At 53.9% G+C, this 15,402-nt stretch overlaps 2 protein-coding genes across 3 annotated transcripts; one reads left to right on the top strand and one right to left on the bottom strand.

Moving 5' to 3' along the window:
* Positions 1-779: 779 nt before the first annotated feature.
* Positions 780-12,930, top strand: FCHSD1 (FCH and double SH3 domains 1). Its single transcript, XM_011939712.1, has 20 exons — positions 780-845; positions 1,076-1,173; positions 1,795-1,840; positions 2,245-2,312; positions 2,656-2,797; positions 2,884-3,020; positions 3,172-3,235; positions 4,096-4,224; positions 4,677-4,799; positions 4,967-5,062; positions 5,485-5,604; positions 6,015-6,119; positions 6,272-6,433; positions 7,062-7,190; positions 7,268-7,351; positions 7,520-7,637; positions 7,772-7,992; positions 9,113-9,200; positions 10,465-10,520; positions 10,659-12,930. The coding sequence occupies exons 1-20, from the start codon at positions 825-827 to the stop codon at positions 10,722-10,724; spliced, it is 2,073 nt and encodes a 690-aa protein (XP_011795102.1). The 5' UTR covers positions 780-824; the 3' UTR covers positions 10,725-12,930.
* Positions 11,151-15,345, bottom strand: RELL2 (RELT-like 2). Of its 2 annotated transcripts, none has more exons than XM_011939714.1 (8): positions 14,496-15,345; positions 13,835-14,074; positions 13,373-13,438; positions 13,211-13,277; positions 12,581-12,766; positions 11,935-12,310; positions 11,788-11,821; positions 11,151-11,560 (listed from the first exon to the last, which is right to left on the bottom strand). In XM_011939714.1, exons 2-7 carry the CDS (start codon positions 14,016-14,018, stop codon positions 11,789-11,791), a joined length of 912 nt encoding a protein of 303 aa, XP_011795104.1. In that variant the 5' UTR covers positions 14,019-14,074; positions 14,496-15,345; the 3' UTR covers positions 11,151-11,560; position 11,788. The 2 variants fall into 2 exon arrangements, with proteins under 2 accessions (XP_011795104.1, XP_011795103.1); XM_011939713.1 differs by having other exon boundaries at positions 14,512-15,345.
* Between the last annotated feature and the right edge of the window lie 57 nt (positions 15,346-15,402).

The raw sequence follows: 15,402 nt of genomic DNA, 5'->3' as shown, positions 1-15,402 counted from the left end.
AAAAAAAAAAAAAAAAAAAAAAATGTTGAGGTTCCTATTAGATACACTAGCGGAGGTGTCAGTGGGGAGTTGGAGTGTGAATCCGGAGTTTTGAACCATGTCAGACTTACTGAGACAGGTGCCTGAGCCAAAGGAGCTTAGGTGAGGAGGATGAGGAATGGGGGAGAGGCTCCTCAGAAAGCAGTGCTAGGGCCGGAAGATCCTAAAGATGGCAGGGGCTTCCTGCGCATCCCCCAGCTCTCGCCGACTCACTGGTATCGTTTAGTTTTCAGTTGGGCCCAGACTTTTTCCCTTTGGGCCTGGTTCCTTCCTGGATCCAGGCATCTTTCTCACCCTGCTCACGCTGGCTTTTCCAGTTAAGCGGGAATTAGGAAAAGGTCTGGGACCAGCCCTCTCTTCGTCAGATGCATCTTTGCTCAGGTGCCCAGTGACTCAGTTTCCCTGGTCACACATTGAATTCCTCATCATTAGCTCGGGGACTGGTGATCTACATATGCAAATGAATAATTATCAATAATTACAGGCTGAATCAGTGGATACACTACAAATAGAACTCAGGCGTCTTGACTCAGATGCCTGGGGTTCTCCCCACCGTCCAGCGGACGCTGCGTCCGCCCCGCCGCCTGGACCCTTCCGGGGTATTCGCAGCAGCAACAGGTTTATTTTCTCTGCAGCCCCCTCTCGCTTCCGCGCCCGCGCCGTCGCCGGACAAGTCGTGGGCGGGCAGAGGGCGGGGCCTGGCCTGGCCTGGGGCGGAGCTCCACAGTGGGCGGGGCTTCCTCGAGTTCCGGAGTCCAGTCGCTGGCCGCCTTGCTGGAGCGGAGATGCAGCCACCGCCCCGAAAAGTGAGCTTGCTCCTGAATGGGGACTCCTGGCGGGCTGGGGGAACGGACGGAGCTAAGGGGGCACCCGACTTGGGGTGGGAGACGGGAAGTCGGAAGGGATCAGACCCCAAACCAGAAGTAACGAGGAAAGAGCTCAGCCCCTCCCTGGCCCCGCCCCCTCACTGCTCCCTGCGCGGAGTGTTTTTTAGGTCCTTGCGCCCGGGGTCTTCATCCTCTCCTTGCCCCGGCAGGTGAAGCCGGCCCAGGAGGTGAAGCTTCGCTTCCTGGAACAGCTGAGCATCCTTCAGACCCGGCAGCAGAGGGAGGCGGATCTGCTGGAGGACATCAGGTAGCCCCCTAACCCTCTTCATTTACACTCACCTTCGTCGTTGTGCGCCACTTCTCCCCAACATACATCTGCCGGGGTGGAGGAACAGGGGCCAAGAGCTCCCCAGCCGACCCATCCACAGCCCTCACTCTAGGCCTGGCCTCTCCAGATACTGGATAGGAATGCTCCCCAACCTAACCCCCTCAGCTTCCCCCCCCACATAAACACAGGAACTCTCCCTCAAAGCCCTTGACTCCACACCACTGCCCCCAACCCCACAATCAACCTTAGAGCAGAATCCCTCTCCCTCTTCCAGACCTGTTGGAAGGCTGGCAGACGTCGTACCCAGGCCCCCATCAATCTTCACCTCTAAGCCCACAGATGAACCTCTGGGTTGGGGAGGATCCTGCTGGGGCCCAGGGCAGTAAGGTGAGGGTTTCCTGTGTTGCGGCTGCACGAGGTGATCTCAAGGACTCCCATCAGTCCCATTCCCTCTGGGAACCTGGCTGTTCTAGGAACACTTGCTCTAGGAACCTGGCTGTCCCCCGCTTCTTCCTGCCCAGAGTAGAGGACTGAGGATGGGAGAACATGCCCAAACATAACCTTATCCCCCACCTCACCCCCCACCTGCAATCTCCGCAGATCCTACAGCAAGCAGAGGGCAGCCATTGAACGGGAGTATGGGCAGGTATGGGACTTTTCTCTGTACCTTACCTCTTGTTCCAGTCTCCTTTACATCACCAGTAATGTCTGTCCATATCTATCCCTATTGTGGTCAAGAGCAGATGCCTAGAGTCAAGCAGACTGGTGTCAGATCCCTGTTGTGTGATTATAGCCATGTGGCCTTGGACTAGTTAGTTAACCTTTCTTGACCTCAGTTTCTTTCTCTGTAAAATGGGAATAAAAATAATACCTTACCTTCATGTAGGGTTGTTGTAAGGATTATACAAATTAATGACTATAAGGCATTTAGCAAAGCAAGTGGCACGTAATGTACCCAAAAGATGGTATGATTATACTCTGATCTCATATTCTCCTAGTTGGGGTGGGTCTTTGAAAGGGAACTTGGTTCTGTGATGGCTTTTCCACCAGGCACTCCAGAAACTGGCTGGCCCGTTCCTGAAGAGGGAAGGGCACCGGAGCGGCGAGATGGACAGCAGGTGGGCCCTATGGAGGGGGTGGGCCACAGGGACCAAAAAGTGATGGGGAGCTCAGCCCCAGGAGCCTGTGGAGATGAAGGCCTCGCAAGTGGGGAGGGCACATGAGCTGTAGGTAGAGCTGACACAGCAGCAGCAGAGGAGCTGATCCAGCAAGGACACTGTGGGTGGGGTGGAGGGCAGGAGTGAGGCTTGTGGCTGAGCTAATGGGCTGATCGATTGATGGGCTTACAGACAAGGGAGGATGGGAAAGCACTCTGTCTCCCATGGTGTTGGTCAGGGGGCGGGGGTGGTCTCGTGAAGCTGTGGAGTGCTCTCCTCCTCAACACAGACCTTCTCTGGGGAGGGGCAGGACAGTGTTTGGTGCCTGGCGCTGCCTGCTGGATGCCACCGTGGCTGGGGGCCAAACCCGGGTCCAGGCGTCCGACCGATACCGTGACCTAGCAGGGGGTACAGGGCGGAGCGCCAAGGAGCAGGTGCTTAGGAAGGTATGGCTCAGAGGATGGGGTGAAGGAAGAGCTGGCTTGGGACCAAAGGTGGTCTAGGTCAGGACTTTGTGTATGCATCCCAACAGGGAACAGAGAACCTCCAGAGGGCGCAGGCAGAGGTGCTGCAGTCTGTCCGGGAGCTGAGCCGAAGTCGGAAGCTGTATGGGCAGCGGGAACGTGTGTGGGCCTTGGCACAGGAGAAGGCAGCTGATGTCCAGGCCAGGTGGGGTCAGGGAGAGTGAGGAAGCCCAAGGTGGGGGAACAGGGAGGTGGGGCTGTGTAGGGGTGGAGCCAAGTCACCAAAGCAGGGCCTGACTCTGATCTCATATTCTCTCACTTGGGGTGGGTCTGACTCCTTTCCCTCACCTGCACAGGCTAAACCGAAGTGACCATGGGATCTTCCACTCTCGGACCAGTCTCCAGAAACTGAGCACCAAGGTTCGACGGATGAGGGCATGAGTGTGGGGCAGGGAAGAGGAGGGCAGAGTAGTCTAGTGGTTTGGAACCTAGGTGCATAAGTATGAAAGACTGGGTTGAATCCAGGCTCTCCTACTTCCTGAGTGGGTGACCTTGGTTAATTTACTTGATCTCTCTGAGCCTTATTTTCTTCTATAAAATGGAAAGAATACCCTTCTTTTTCAGTCCTTTAATTTGCATTTATTGAGGATCTGTATGTACTAGGCACTGTTCTAGACACTATGGATAAGTGGAGAACACTACCAATGGAGTTCCTGCCCTCACAGTGTGGTTAAGAGAGACAGACAGCAAATAAATACTTAGATTAAGATGAAAATAAAACAAGGTACTATGATAAAGAATAACAAGGGAGTAGAATTTAGAGGGAGGCCTCTCTGAATAGGTGGCCTAATTGTCAAGAAGGAGCTGGCCTTGCAAAGATCTAGGGGAAGAACATTCCAGAGAGAAGAAATGATGAGTGCAAAAGCTCTGAGGTGGGAATAACTTTGTAGGCTCGAGGAACTGAGAGAAGGCCAGTATGGCTGGAGTACTGTGAGCAAGGGAACAAGCACTTGAAAAGACGTCAGAGAGGTTGTGGGGATCAGTTCATATTGAACCTGGTGGACCGTGGTAAGGAACAGTGGATTTTATTTTAAATGCATGCAGAAGGCACTAGAGGATTTTGAGCAGGAGTTGTGAGTATGCAACATTTTTAGTGTAGTGCCAGGCACATAGTAAGCACTCAATAATGTGAGAATCCATTCTGGATCTGGCTTCTCAATTGGTCTTGGAAGGACTCAAGGGGTCTAGGGCTTCCTATTGACATCAGTTTACTCTCCTAGCTGTCCGCCCAGTCAGCCCAGTACTCCCAGCAGCTGCAAGCCGCCCGCAATGAGTACCTGCTTACCTTGGTGGCTACCAATGCCCACCTCGACCATTACTACCAGGAGGAACTGCCAGCTCTGCTCAAGGCCAGTCTTAACCCAAACACCCCTGTCCCTCAGCAGGGAGGGAAAAGGAGGACCTCCCCCTTGCTTCTTGATCCCCACGACACTGGGCAGTGCCGGGGATCTTGTCTGCTTACAGTGGGTAGATGATACATACATGGGCTCTGGTTCTGCTCCTAGCTGGCTGCATGGCATTGTACAGTACATGTAACCCTTCTGAACCCCAGATTCCTCATCAGGGATAACCCTTTCTCTGCCTATCTTATAACACTAGTGGGGCTCAAAGGAGAGAATGGATGTTAAAGTATGTTTTAAACTTCTAAGTGCTCTGCACACATAAGGGCCTTTCTCATGAAGAATGTCTTCTTTTCTCCTTCCTATATCTCATGACCATCACCTGTCAAATCTGGAACGAGCCTATTTTACAGTAGAGATCTGGGGGAAGGGTGGTGTTAGTATCTTGGCGTTCTTTCTAGGCCCTTGTCAGTGAGCTGTCAGAACACTTGAGGGACCCCCTGACCTCCCTCAGCCGCACTGAGCTGGAAGCCTCAGAGGTCGTCCTGGAGCATGCCCACCATGGGGAGCAGACAACCTCCCAGGTGAGGGCTGTGGCCTCTAAGAGCTTCCCTAGGGATCCTTTTTACCCTTCCCTCCCAATGCAGCCCTCTTTCCTTCACACATTGTCCTTTTTCTTCCAAGAAGTGCTAGGGACAGGGTTGGAGAGTGAGCCAGTGAATGAGTGACTTTGACTTTTCCCAACCCCTAGGTAAGCTGGGAGCAAGATCTGAAGCTGTTTCTTAAGGAGCCTGGTGTATTTTCCCCCACCCCACCTCAGCAGTTTCAGCCAGCAGGGACTGATCAGGTGAGACCTTCCTGCTTGTTGGAACCAGGCCACATATAAAGGGGACTATGATTTAGGCCTCCTTCTCCATTATCCTTGTCTTTATGTTAACTTAGTGAGTGTTACACCATGGAGAGGGGGTTTCAGAATTCCAGCTCATCTCCCTCCCACCAGGACACACACACACAAAAAAAATACACCTCAGGCCACCTTTCAGTCACTTGACTGCACCATCTTCTTCATTCTACCTCTGTCCCTCGACCTGGATCCCATTTCTGAAGCTCTGTATCTCTGTGTCCACATTACCTGTATCCATGGCCATAGGCATGTGCCCCTTCCTCTTTGTCCTTGTCCTTGGAGGTCAAGACAGAGTGGAAAAAGGAGGGAACTGGAGAGAAGGAGCAGCCTCAGGTCCTCCTCACAGCACCCCCTGACCCATTCAGGTGTGTGCCCTGGAGTGGGGAGCAGAAAGCATGGCTGGCGAGAGTGGCCTGGAGAAAGAGGTTCAGCGCTTGACCAGCCGAGCTGCCCGTGACTACAAGATTCAGAACCATGGGCATCGGGTGAGGTGGGGGGCACAGGTGTCATGTGCACCTTCTTGTCTCAGCAAGAAGAGCTGAGAGAGGGGATCTTGGAGCCATTGAGGGTGTCATGGAGCTACAGAGGGGAGGGAAAGGTATTGTAAGGTAACAGTGTGGCACAATAGTTAAGAACACAGTTTTTGGAGCTAGACTAACATAGGTTCAAATTCTCTTCTGTTGCTTCCTAGTTCTGTAACCCTGGGTAAGGGAGTGACTTAACCTCTCTGGACTTCAATTTCCTCATCACTGAAGTAGGGCCAATAATAGTGCCCACCTCATAGGGAAGATTAAATGACATAATGTATGTGATGCAACTAGCAAAGTACCAGTCTTGTAGTAAGTCATGCCCCACAGTATTTGCACCCACCCCTGTTCTCTGCCTTCCCAACCAGGTACTGCAGCGACTGGAGCAGAGGCGGCAGCAGGCTTCAGAACGGGAGGCTCCAGGCATAGAACAGAGGTTACAGGAAGTGCGAGAGAGCATCCGCCGGGCACAGGTGAGGCACACCCCTGAGGTTAGAGATCCCACCTTCTCAGGCAAGCCCCACTCCCTCTACTCTTTCTGATGGTGGGAAGGAGGGAAGGGAGAAGCAGAGAGTAGACACTGCCATCAGCCAGGTTGCACTAACTTCCTTCCTCCCCATGCCAGGTGAGCCAGGTGAAGGGGGCTGCCCGGCTGGCTCTGCTGCAGGGGGCTGGCCTAGATGTGCAGCGCTGGCTGAAGCCAGCCATGACCCAGGCCCAGGATGAGGTGGAGCAGGAGCGACGTCTCAGTGAGGCTCGGCTGTCCCAGAGGGACCTCTCTCCAACCGTGAGCTCCTCCCCCGACACTACCCATCCTTACTTAGAAGGGAAAAACTCCAGTGGAAGGCAAACCCTATAAAACTGGAATCACAGTTGTGCCTAACTCAAAGGGTTATTGTGAGGTTTAAGTGAAATCATTCATATATCATTCTTTACATAATTTCTGGCATAGAATCCTCAGTAAATTTTTATTATGAGCATAATAGAATGATTAAGAAGTAGAGTTCTGGGGCAGTCTGTAAGGGCTTTGAGTACCAGCCACTCCACTTATGAGCTGTGCAATCTCGAAGAGTGACTTAATTTTCTGAACTCCAGTTTCCTCATAAATAAAGTGAGGTTAATAGTAGTGCAAAACTATTAGCACTGGGTCATTATGAAGATTAAATGAGACAATATATACAGGATACTTTGCATTGTGCTTGGCACATAGTATGCACTCAATTGCTGTAACTCTGCTATTACTGTTGTTATTATTCTACTCTGTGGGGACTGTGGTTGTATACATGGTGAGTGGATGGGTGCAGCTACCTTGGAGGGGGATCCATGGTGTCCTTTACAGGAAAGATGGAAGAGTGGGAGATAGAACCAGTGCTTGAGAGCGGGGCCCATATGAGGTCTGTTCTTTGCCCCTCTAGGCTGAGGATGCTGAGCTTTCTGACTTTGAGGAATGTGAGGAGGCAGGAGAGCTCTTTGAGGAGCCTGCCCCCCAAGCCCTGGCCACTAGGTCCCTCCCCTGCCCTGCACATGTGGTATTTCGCTATCAGGTATGAATGGGGGTGGGGACCTTTGATGGGCAAGGGTCAGGGACAGCCAAGTCCTGAATCTTTCGTGTGTGACCCAGGCAGGGCGTGAGGATGAGCTGACAATCACGGAGGGTGAGTGGCTGGAGGTCATAGAGGAGGGAGATGCTGATGAATGGGTCAAGGTGGGTATGGGACCCTGGGCTCTGACCTTGGGTTGGGGGCAGTAGGAGGGACTTCTCTGTGGCCCCCATGGACCCTTCTAGGCAAAGCTAGAAGCCTGAGTAGAGGAGAGCCAGGGTCATGGACTGCTGAGGTAAATCTAATATCTGTTCACATTGCTGGGTGAGCAGGCTCGGAACCAACACGGTGAGGTAGGCTTTGTCCCTGAGCGGTATCTCAACTTCCCAGACCTCTCCCTCCCAGAGAGCGGCCAAGACAGTGACAATCCCTCTGGGGCAGAGCCCACAGGTAAGAAAGGGAAATTTGGGGTTAGGGGACCCTGGGTATGGTGAAGAATTGTTAGGGGTTGTAGCCCTGGGGTGTCACGGTCCTGGGGCACTGCCACCCACCTCCCTCTCACCGTCTCTCCTGGGCCTCTGTAGCATTCCTGGCACGGGCCCTGTACAGCTACACTGGACAGAGTGCAGAGGAGCTGAGCTTCCCTGAGGGGGCGCTCATCCGTCTGCTGCCCCGGGCCCAAGATGGAGTAGATGACGGCTTCTGGAGGGGAGAATTTGGGAGCCGTGTTGGGGTCTTCCCCTCACTGCTGGTGGAAGAGCTGCTTGGTCCCCCAGGGCCACCTGAACTCTCTGAACCTGAACAGGTGAGGCTTACCTTCTCCCTGAACTCCCCAGGCACCTCTGGGTTGACCCTTCCACCCCAGTAAAGCCTCATGTTCATTTTAATGCCCCTTCTGCTCCCCAGGTTTACCTCCTGTAGTGGCCTGGGCTTCCCCATCTCCTATGGGTGGGCAGGGGAAAGGGAAACCAAGGCAGCCTTCATAGGAGTTTGGGGATCCTACTTTAGTGCTGGATAGATCTGAGTTCAAATTTCTATTGTATAACTTGGACAATGATTTAATCTCTCTGAGCTTGTTTCTTCACATGTAAAATGGGGATAATACCTACTTTAGCAGGCTCGCTGTCATAATTAGAGATAATCGAGGCAAAGCCCCTCGCCCCCTTTTTTTTGAGATGGAGTTTCACTCATTGCCCAGGCTGGAGTGCAATGGGGCGATCTCGGCTCACCGCAAACTCCACCTTCCGGGTTCAAGCAATTCTCCTGTATCAGCCCCTCGAGTAGATGGGATTACAGGCGCGTGCCGCCACGCCCAGCTAATTTCCTATTTTTAGTGGATACGGGGTTTCTCCATTTTGGTCAGGCTGGTCTTGAACTCCTGACCTCAGGTCATCCGCCTGCCTTGGCCTCCCAATGTGCTGGGATTACAGGTGCAAGCCACCATGCCTGGCTGAGGCAAAGCCTTTAGTGCAGTGGAATGCAGGTGTTTCAATGTAAGATACCTATTGTTATAATGTATATACATACAGCAGAAAGAGAATAGGAGTGGGCATCAGGAGAATTGGGTTCTAGCCAGCACTCTGCCAATAACTGGCTCCGTGATTTTGGACCTGGCTTAACCTAGGTCTCACTATAACATAGGAGTCATATTAATAAAAATGCCTACCTCATGGGGTAGTGGTGAGGACTGAATGAATTAGTACATGTGAAGTGCTAGTAGAACACTTGAGACATAGTATACATAAGCGTTCAATACATATTGTCTGTTGAATATCTGTCAGCTACACCCCCCCATCTTAATGCAAGCATTTGGCCACTTCCTGTGTTGGGAAGTGATGAGGAAGGAACTGAAGATGGGATGAGAGGAAAAGCTGGTAAAACCTCCCCACGTGCCAGGAATAACTCTGTGCCCACCCCACCTCCAGATGCTGCCGTCCCCTTCTCCTCCCAGCTTCTCCCCACCTGCACCTACCTCTGTGTTGGATGGGCCCCCTGCACCTGTCCTGCCTGGGGGTGAGTGGAAGGAATTGGGAGCCCTGGGAGGCTAACAGATAGGAGGAAGGAGGAAGCTTGGACTCCCAGGTCACGTTCTGGTCCTCTCCATGCCGTCAGGCATCTTGCAATAAGGTCTGTTGCAGCTTGGTAGAGAGCACTTGCCTGGGCTCTGGAGCCAGGCTGACTGGTTTAGATCCCACTCTGTCATTTCCAAGTGTGTGACCCGAGGTGGGATTCTGAACCTGTCTGGGCCTCAGTTTATGTTCTTTATGAGGTAAGGAAAAGGTACTAGCACATTGAATTGTGATGAGAGTTAAAAAAGATGCCTGTGGACTACACAGCATTGTGCCTGGCACACAGTAAGTATTCAGTCACTATTTTAAAAATTAGCTAACTTCTCTCATGGTGTCCTCCCAATATGCACCTTTTGCTCCTAGTGTCCAGATACCTAGCTTTGTATAATTTTTTCTGATGCCCACTTTTTTTTCTTTTTTTAAATGTCTATAGCAGTTTTATTTTATTATTATTTATTTTAGATTCAGGAGGTACACGTGCTTGTTTGTCATATGGATATACTGCATACTAGTGGAGATTAGGCTTCTAGTGTACCTGTTACTCAAATAGTGAACACTGTACCTGATAGGTAATTTTTCAACCCTCACCCCTGCCTCGATTCCTACCTTTGCCCCCTTGGGAGTCCTGGGAGTCTGTTATTTCCATCTCTATGTCCATGTGTACCCGTTGTTTAGCTCCCACTTATAAGTGAGAACATGCAATATTTGGTTTTCTGTTTCTGAGTTAGTTCACTTAGGATAATGGCATCCAACTCCATTCATGTTGCTACAGAGGACATGATTTCATTCTTTTTCATGGCTGTGGAATGCCTGCCTTTTCTAAAACCTTCTGGTACTTCCACCTTGTCCACAAGGAGTCTCCCTCCCTGGAGTTACCACCATCGCCACCACCCCAAGTTCACTTTGCATGACTTAGCACTTAGTCATTTATTTTGTTTGTGGAGGTTCCATTATTGGTTTCTTGACAGCCATTGGGGGTGGGAGCACTATGTATCCTATCTCCCTTTGTTTTATACTTGGAGCAGAGCTGATTATACAGCAGTTGCCCAATAAATGTTGAGGACAGTGGATAGAGTGATGGATTTTATGGTCTAGGATGGTGACCATTAATTTAGCAAATATTTATAGAATGCCACTGTCCTAAGTGCTGGAGATACAGCATTGAACAAAACAAAGTCTGAAGACTGACTTGTGGTTCTTATTTCCAGACAAAGCCCTGGACTTCCCTGGGCTCCTGGACATGATGGTACCTCGACTCAGGCCGGTAAGGGCCCTTGCCTTGGAGGAGATTGTATGTAGAGGGGTTATTCCAACCAGTCCTGTTTTGTCTGCAGGGCTGAGGGAATAGACAGGTATACCCTTAAGGGAGGACTCTGGAGCACTAACTGTGTGTTCCCTACAGATGCGTCCACCACCTCCCCCGCCGGCTAAAGCCCCAGATCCTGGCCACCCAGATCCCCTCACCTGAAGGCCAGGGAATCCTTGACCCCCGGTGATGCTGCTGTCCCTATCTTCAAGCTGTCAGACCACACCCTCAATGATCCAGAGCAACACAGCCAAAACCTGGAATCTCCCTTATTTCCACCCTCACCTCCAAGGGTAGAAACTTGCCCCTTCCCATTTCTGGGACTGGAGCCCACTCCTTTTTTTCCCATTGTCCTATCATCTCTAGGACTGGAACTACTCCTTTCTCTTCTGCCATCACCCTATCTAGGGTGGTGAAATGCCTGAAATCTCTGGGGCTGGAAACCATCCATCAAAGTCTCTAGTGGTTCTGGCCCACCTCTTTCCCCACCCTGGCTCCGTGACCCACCCCACTCTGGATGCCAGGGTCACTGGGGTTAGGCTGGGGAGAGGAACAGGCCTTGGGAATCAGAAGGCGCTGGAGCCAGGATGCGAAGCAGCTGTAATGGTCTGAGCGGATTTATTGACAATGAATAAAGGGCACGAAGGCCAGACCAGGGCCTGGGCCTCTTGTGCTAAGAGGGCAGGGGGCCTATGGTGCTATTGCTTTAGGGGCCCACCAGGGGCAGGGGCCTGCTCCCAGTTGCCACGCTCTATCATAGGGAGCGAGGTGTTGGGGAAGGCGGGTCAGGCAGCCTGTTGCAGGCAGGGGAAGGAGAAGAGACTGAGGGGCCATGACCTCTCCTGAGGCCCCCAGCCTGAGACCGTGTAACTCCAGGTGGAAGTAGAGCTGGTCCCTCAGCTGGGGGGCAGTGCTGTCCAGTGGAGGGGAGGGCCTTCACGCCCACCCACACCCTGGCCCTGCCAGCTGGTAGTCCATCAGCACAATGAAGAAGGAGACTTGGAGAAGAGGAAGAGTAACAGTGTTGCTTCCTATTCAAGCTGTATCCAGCTTTTCCCCTGGGGCTGCAGGACCTTCCCTACCTCCACCACCAAACCAAGGGGTTTATAGCAAAGGGTAAGCCTGCAGTTTATACTCTGGGGGTTCAGGGAGCTGAAAGGCTTAAGTAGTTTAAGTAGGTGATGGGAAGATGAGATTACCTCATTTAGGGCTCAGGCAGACTCACCTCACATACCCCCTGCTCCCCGTGGTAGACACACCTGAGAGAAAGGGGAGGGGTCAACGAGAGAACAGGAGTAGGTCATATCAGTGCCCCCCAGAATAGAGAGCAATAAGAGCCCAGCCCAGTACAGTCCTGGCTGTGTTTTCCTACCTGGTGATCGGAAGTGTCCGGTTTGCTTTGCTGCCCATTTGCCTCTTGAGTGGGCAGCCCTGGGCTTGGGCCCCTCCCTCCGTCCCTCAGTGTTGGCTCTGCAGAAGCTCTGGGGTTCCCTTCAAGTGCACAAGGGGCTAGGCTGCTGTCCCTGAGTCCTCCATTCTGTACTGGGGGGCTGGCTAGGACCTGGGGCTGTGGTCTCTCAGGGGGCAGCCTCTCCATGGCAGGCATCCCTGCCTTGGGCTGTCCTCCCCCAGACCCCTGACCACCCCCTGGATCCTGTCCCCCACCAGAGCCCCAGCTCCTGTCCGTGGGGGAGCCATCACGGTGTTCATGCAGTCCATAGCGCTTCTCAATGTGTGTCACCCGGAACCTGGGAGGGGAGGGAACACTGGGGTTTAGGACCACAACTCAGAGGCTGCTTGGCCCTCCCCTCTGACCAGGGACATCCTGAGTTTAGTGGCTACTTCCCTCTGGCCTAAGGTAGGGGAGGCCTTCTCAGATTGTGGGGCACATTGTGTAGCGTGACTTCCGCTGGAGCTCCCAGTCCAGGAGGAAAGAGCCAAGGCCCACTTTTGGGATCAGGTGCCTGATCATTGGGCCCCCTACCTCAACCTCACTTTCCATGGAGCACCTGCCCCACCTGCCCACAGAGAACACAGTGGTCTCCCCTGTCCGGGGGCGGCTTTTTCCTTCCTTGGAGCGTCCCTGACGGACAAGTGGAGGCCTCTTGCTGCGGCTGCAATGGATGCAAGGGGCTGCAGAGCCCAGGTGCACTGTGTGATGATGGGAGGGGGCTCCGTCCTGCAGGCTGGAGGTGGCATCCACACTGGACAGCAGGGAGGAGGGGAGCAAGGGTAACATTTCCATTTCCCTTCATGTTTTGTTTCTTAGTTCTTTCAGCATGCTCCTTAAAACCCCAGAAGCCCCAATTTCCCCAAGTCCCAACATTTTTTCTTGTCTTTATCTAATAAATTCAATATTAAAATGTTAGTGACCACATGTTCTTCCTCCCAGGGCTGTTTGCTAAAAGGAACATTGCTTAACCCAAAGGAGTGGCACTAGAGGTAAATGTTAGGTTTGATGACATCTAGATGAGAGAGATGTTTTGAAGGAATCGAGATTTCTACAAAACTTCTTTCTTCCTATAAGTTAGCCAGCTTTGCCCTTCTCCCAACCCCATACATGCAAGGAGACTGGGAGAGGATTCTGCTGGAAGAGAGGATACTCTCCAAGGCAAGCTAAGTCATGCTGGCCCTTGTTTCCAGCTCACCTGGACAGCTGCACTGTCCCTTCTCCTTCACTGTCCCCCAGCATCTCCTTCAAGGCCTCAGCATTGGCTGAGGGAAGAAGGAAAAGAGGGAGTCAGTGAAGGTGGAGGTCAGGGCAAGAGAAGATTGGAGAAGGAGGGAGCAAGGGGCTATGCTAGACCCACCTTCATTTTGGATGATGCAGCGAACAATCCTCTCTACTGTGTCCTCATTCATGTCATCGTCCTCAGCTGAAGGATGAAAGAGATTGGCAAGGAAGCAGGAATGAGTCAGCTTTGGGGGATCATTACCTGGTGGCTCCCATCATTTAGTGCTTAGGACATACCCTTTTACCTACTTGCTATCATGCTGGACCTCAGCATTTCAGGGACCAGAAAAGATGGGGACACCAATGCAAGCCCAAGACTACCATCGAGAGGACCCTTGCTGCCCATGCTGCCTTCCCTAGTTTTGCTTTCAGAGTGGTGTCACCCCACTTGCTAACTCAAGAGTGCATCACTAAGCTTCCTGAGCAGGCTTGATGAGGATTTAGCCTGGGTCTGTTGGTCAGGTAGGCAGAGGTGAGGGGCAGAGGTGTGGGGAGAAGGGTGAAAGGTTACTGAGCCAGGGTTCCAGGCTCCACTCACGGGGCTGAAGCTGGGCATCGTCAGGCTCGGAGCCCCTCGACGTGCGGCAGCGGTAGCCCTTCTTCTTGAGCACGTGGCAGATCATGAAACCTACCAGGCCCATGAGGAAGAAGACCAGCACAAGCAGGAAGAGCATATACAGCCCATGTTGGGGCGGTTCCAGGTCAGGCTGTGGTTCCGACATGAGGCCCTGGGGGGCGAGCGCGGGCCAGGGCGCCTCCTGGGTTTAGGGGGCTGCAGCTGGGAATGGGGTAGGGGTAGGAATGCAGTCCTCAGGATTTGAAACAAGCACGTCTAAGACGTCCGGTTAAGGTCCGGCTCCACCCCCTACCCAACCAGGGAGCTGTCCGGGCTAGGGGTGCTGTTTCGTCAATACGGCCCAAGGCAAGAGGTCAGCGGCTACGCAAGCTCTCTACCACGACCCTGGTCCCGCTTCCCCGACACCCCGAGCCCGAGGGGTTTCCAGCTTGTTCGCGCTTCCGTCCCTCCCAAGGACACTGCAGCACGAGATGGGACGGAATTCTTAGGCGGCGGGAGCAGAAATCGTGCCTGAGTCAGCGCCCGCACCTCCTCCGCGCCGGCCTGAGCCAGGCCTTTGCAGCCCCCTCCTCTCAGTACTCCCGCACCCCTCTCCCGTTTTGGTTTCTCCCCCCCTGACCACCTGGCCCACCCGGTACCGGTGATTTGGTTCTGGTTCCGGCTTCTGCTCAGGTTCCGGCTCCAGGGGCGTCCTAGTGCGGCTCGGGGCCCCCGACGCCCTTCCGGCGCTCATCCCTTGATTCCTCCCCTCCCCCTTCGCCGCCTCACCGGCCCCGGGCTGTGGCTGCGGACACCCGCGCCGTGGCAGGCGGGGGGAGGGAAGGACAGAGAAGGATGCGGGCTGACTGAGAGCGGAGGCAGGCTCCGGGCAACTCCGGCCCTGGGTCAGGGAGATCGCCTCCGCAGCTGTCCTGGCTTCCCAAATGCCTTCGCTCGTCGCGGGCCCAGGACCAGGAGGCGGAGCGCAGGTGTGCGGGGCGGAGAGCGTGAGCTCTGCGCGCGCGTGACTGCGCCTGGCCCCCCCGGGGCAATGTGTGGAGCCGAGTCTAGGTCCGGGTAGGGGACAGGAGGTCCGGCGTGGGTGTTGTCCACTGGTCTATCCGGTACGCCTGGCGCAGCTCCTGCCCTCAGATGCCCCGACCAAGCGGAGAGTCAGGAATCTTCCCCGAGGGCTGGGGGAAGCCGGCTTTCCGCACCTTTGAGGGACGGAGTGGCGGGATCTTCCGAGCTTTCTAGAGACCACGGCCTGCGCCCGGTTTGGGGCAAGCGGCTGGATGGGATGGTTCAGTTTCCGGAGGATCTAACCCCCGGCAGGAGAGAAATGGCCCTCGCATCCTAGGAGCGATGCTACCAGTTCCCCGCCCAACCCGGGACGCTCAAAGCCCCAGCTCCCGGGAGAGCGGAGCCAGGCGAGGGGCGGAGCTCCCCCGGGGGCGTGGCCTGGGTGTGGCTGGAGGCGGGACAGCAACGCCCAGTTCCGCAGAGGCAGGCTACGTGCTTGCGCAGCACGCACGGCTGGGGAGGGGTTG

This window comes from Colobus angolensis, unplaced genomic scaffold (genome assembly GCF_000951035.1).
Source record: "Colobus angolensis palliatus isolate OR3802 unplaced genomic scaffold, Cang.pa_1.0 Scaffold183, whole genome shotgun sequence".
NCBI lineage: Eukaryota > Metazoa > Chordata > Mammalia > Primates > Cercopithecidae > Colobus > Colobus angolensis.
The sequence above is the reverse complement of the archived record's forward strand: the minus strand, read 5'-3'. Positions and strand labels throughout refer to the sequence as shown.

Excerpts from the sequence above, each read along its gene's own strand:
- FCHSD1 (XM_011939712.1), top strand. The coding sequence starts at position 825 with ATGCAGCCACCGCCCCGAAAA. Across the intron at positions 5,063-5,484 it reads AGCCAGCAGGGACTGATCAG|GTGTGTGCCCTGGAGTGGGG; the intron begins GTGAGACCTTCC and ends TGACCCATTCAG. Across the intron at positions 7,352-7,519 it reads ATGCTGATGAATGGGTCAAG|GCTCGGAACCAACACGGTGA; the intron begins GTGGGTATGGGA and ends CTGGGTGAGCAG.
- RELL2 (XM_011939714.1), bottom strand. The coding sequence starts at position 14,018 with ATGTCGGAACCACAGCCTGACCTGGAACCGCCCCAACATGGGCTGTAT. Across the intron at positions 13,278-13,372 it reads CTGCATCATCCAAAATGAAG|CCAATGCTGAGGCCTTGAAG; the intron begins GTGGGTCTAGCA and ends TTCTTCCCTCAG. Across the intron at positions 11,822-11,934 it reads CGGACACTTCCGATCACCAG|GTGTGTCTACCACGGGGAGC; the intron begins GTAGGAAAACAC and ends CCTTTCTCTCAG.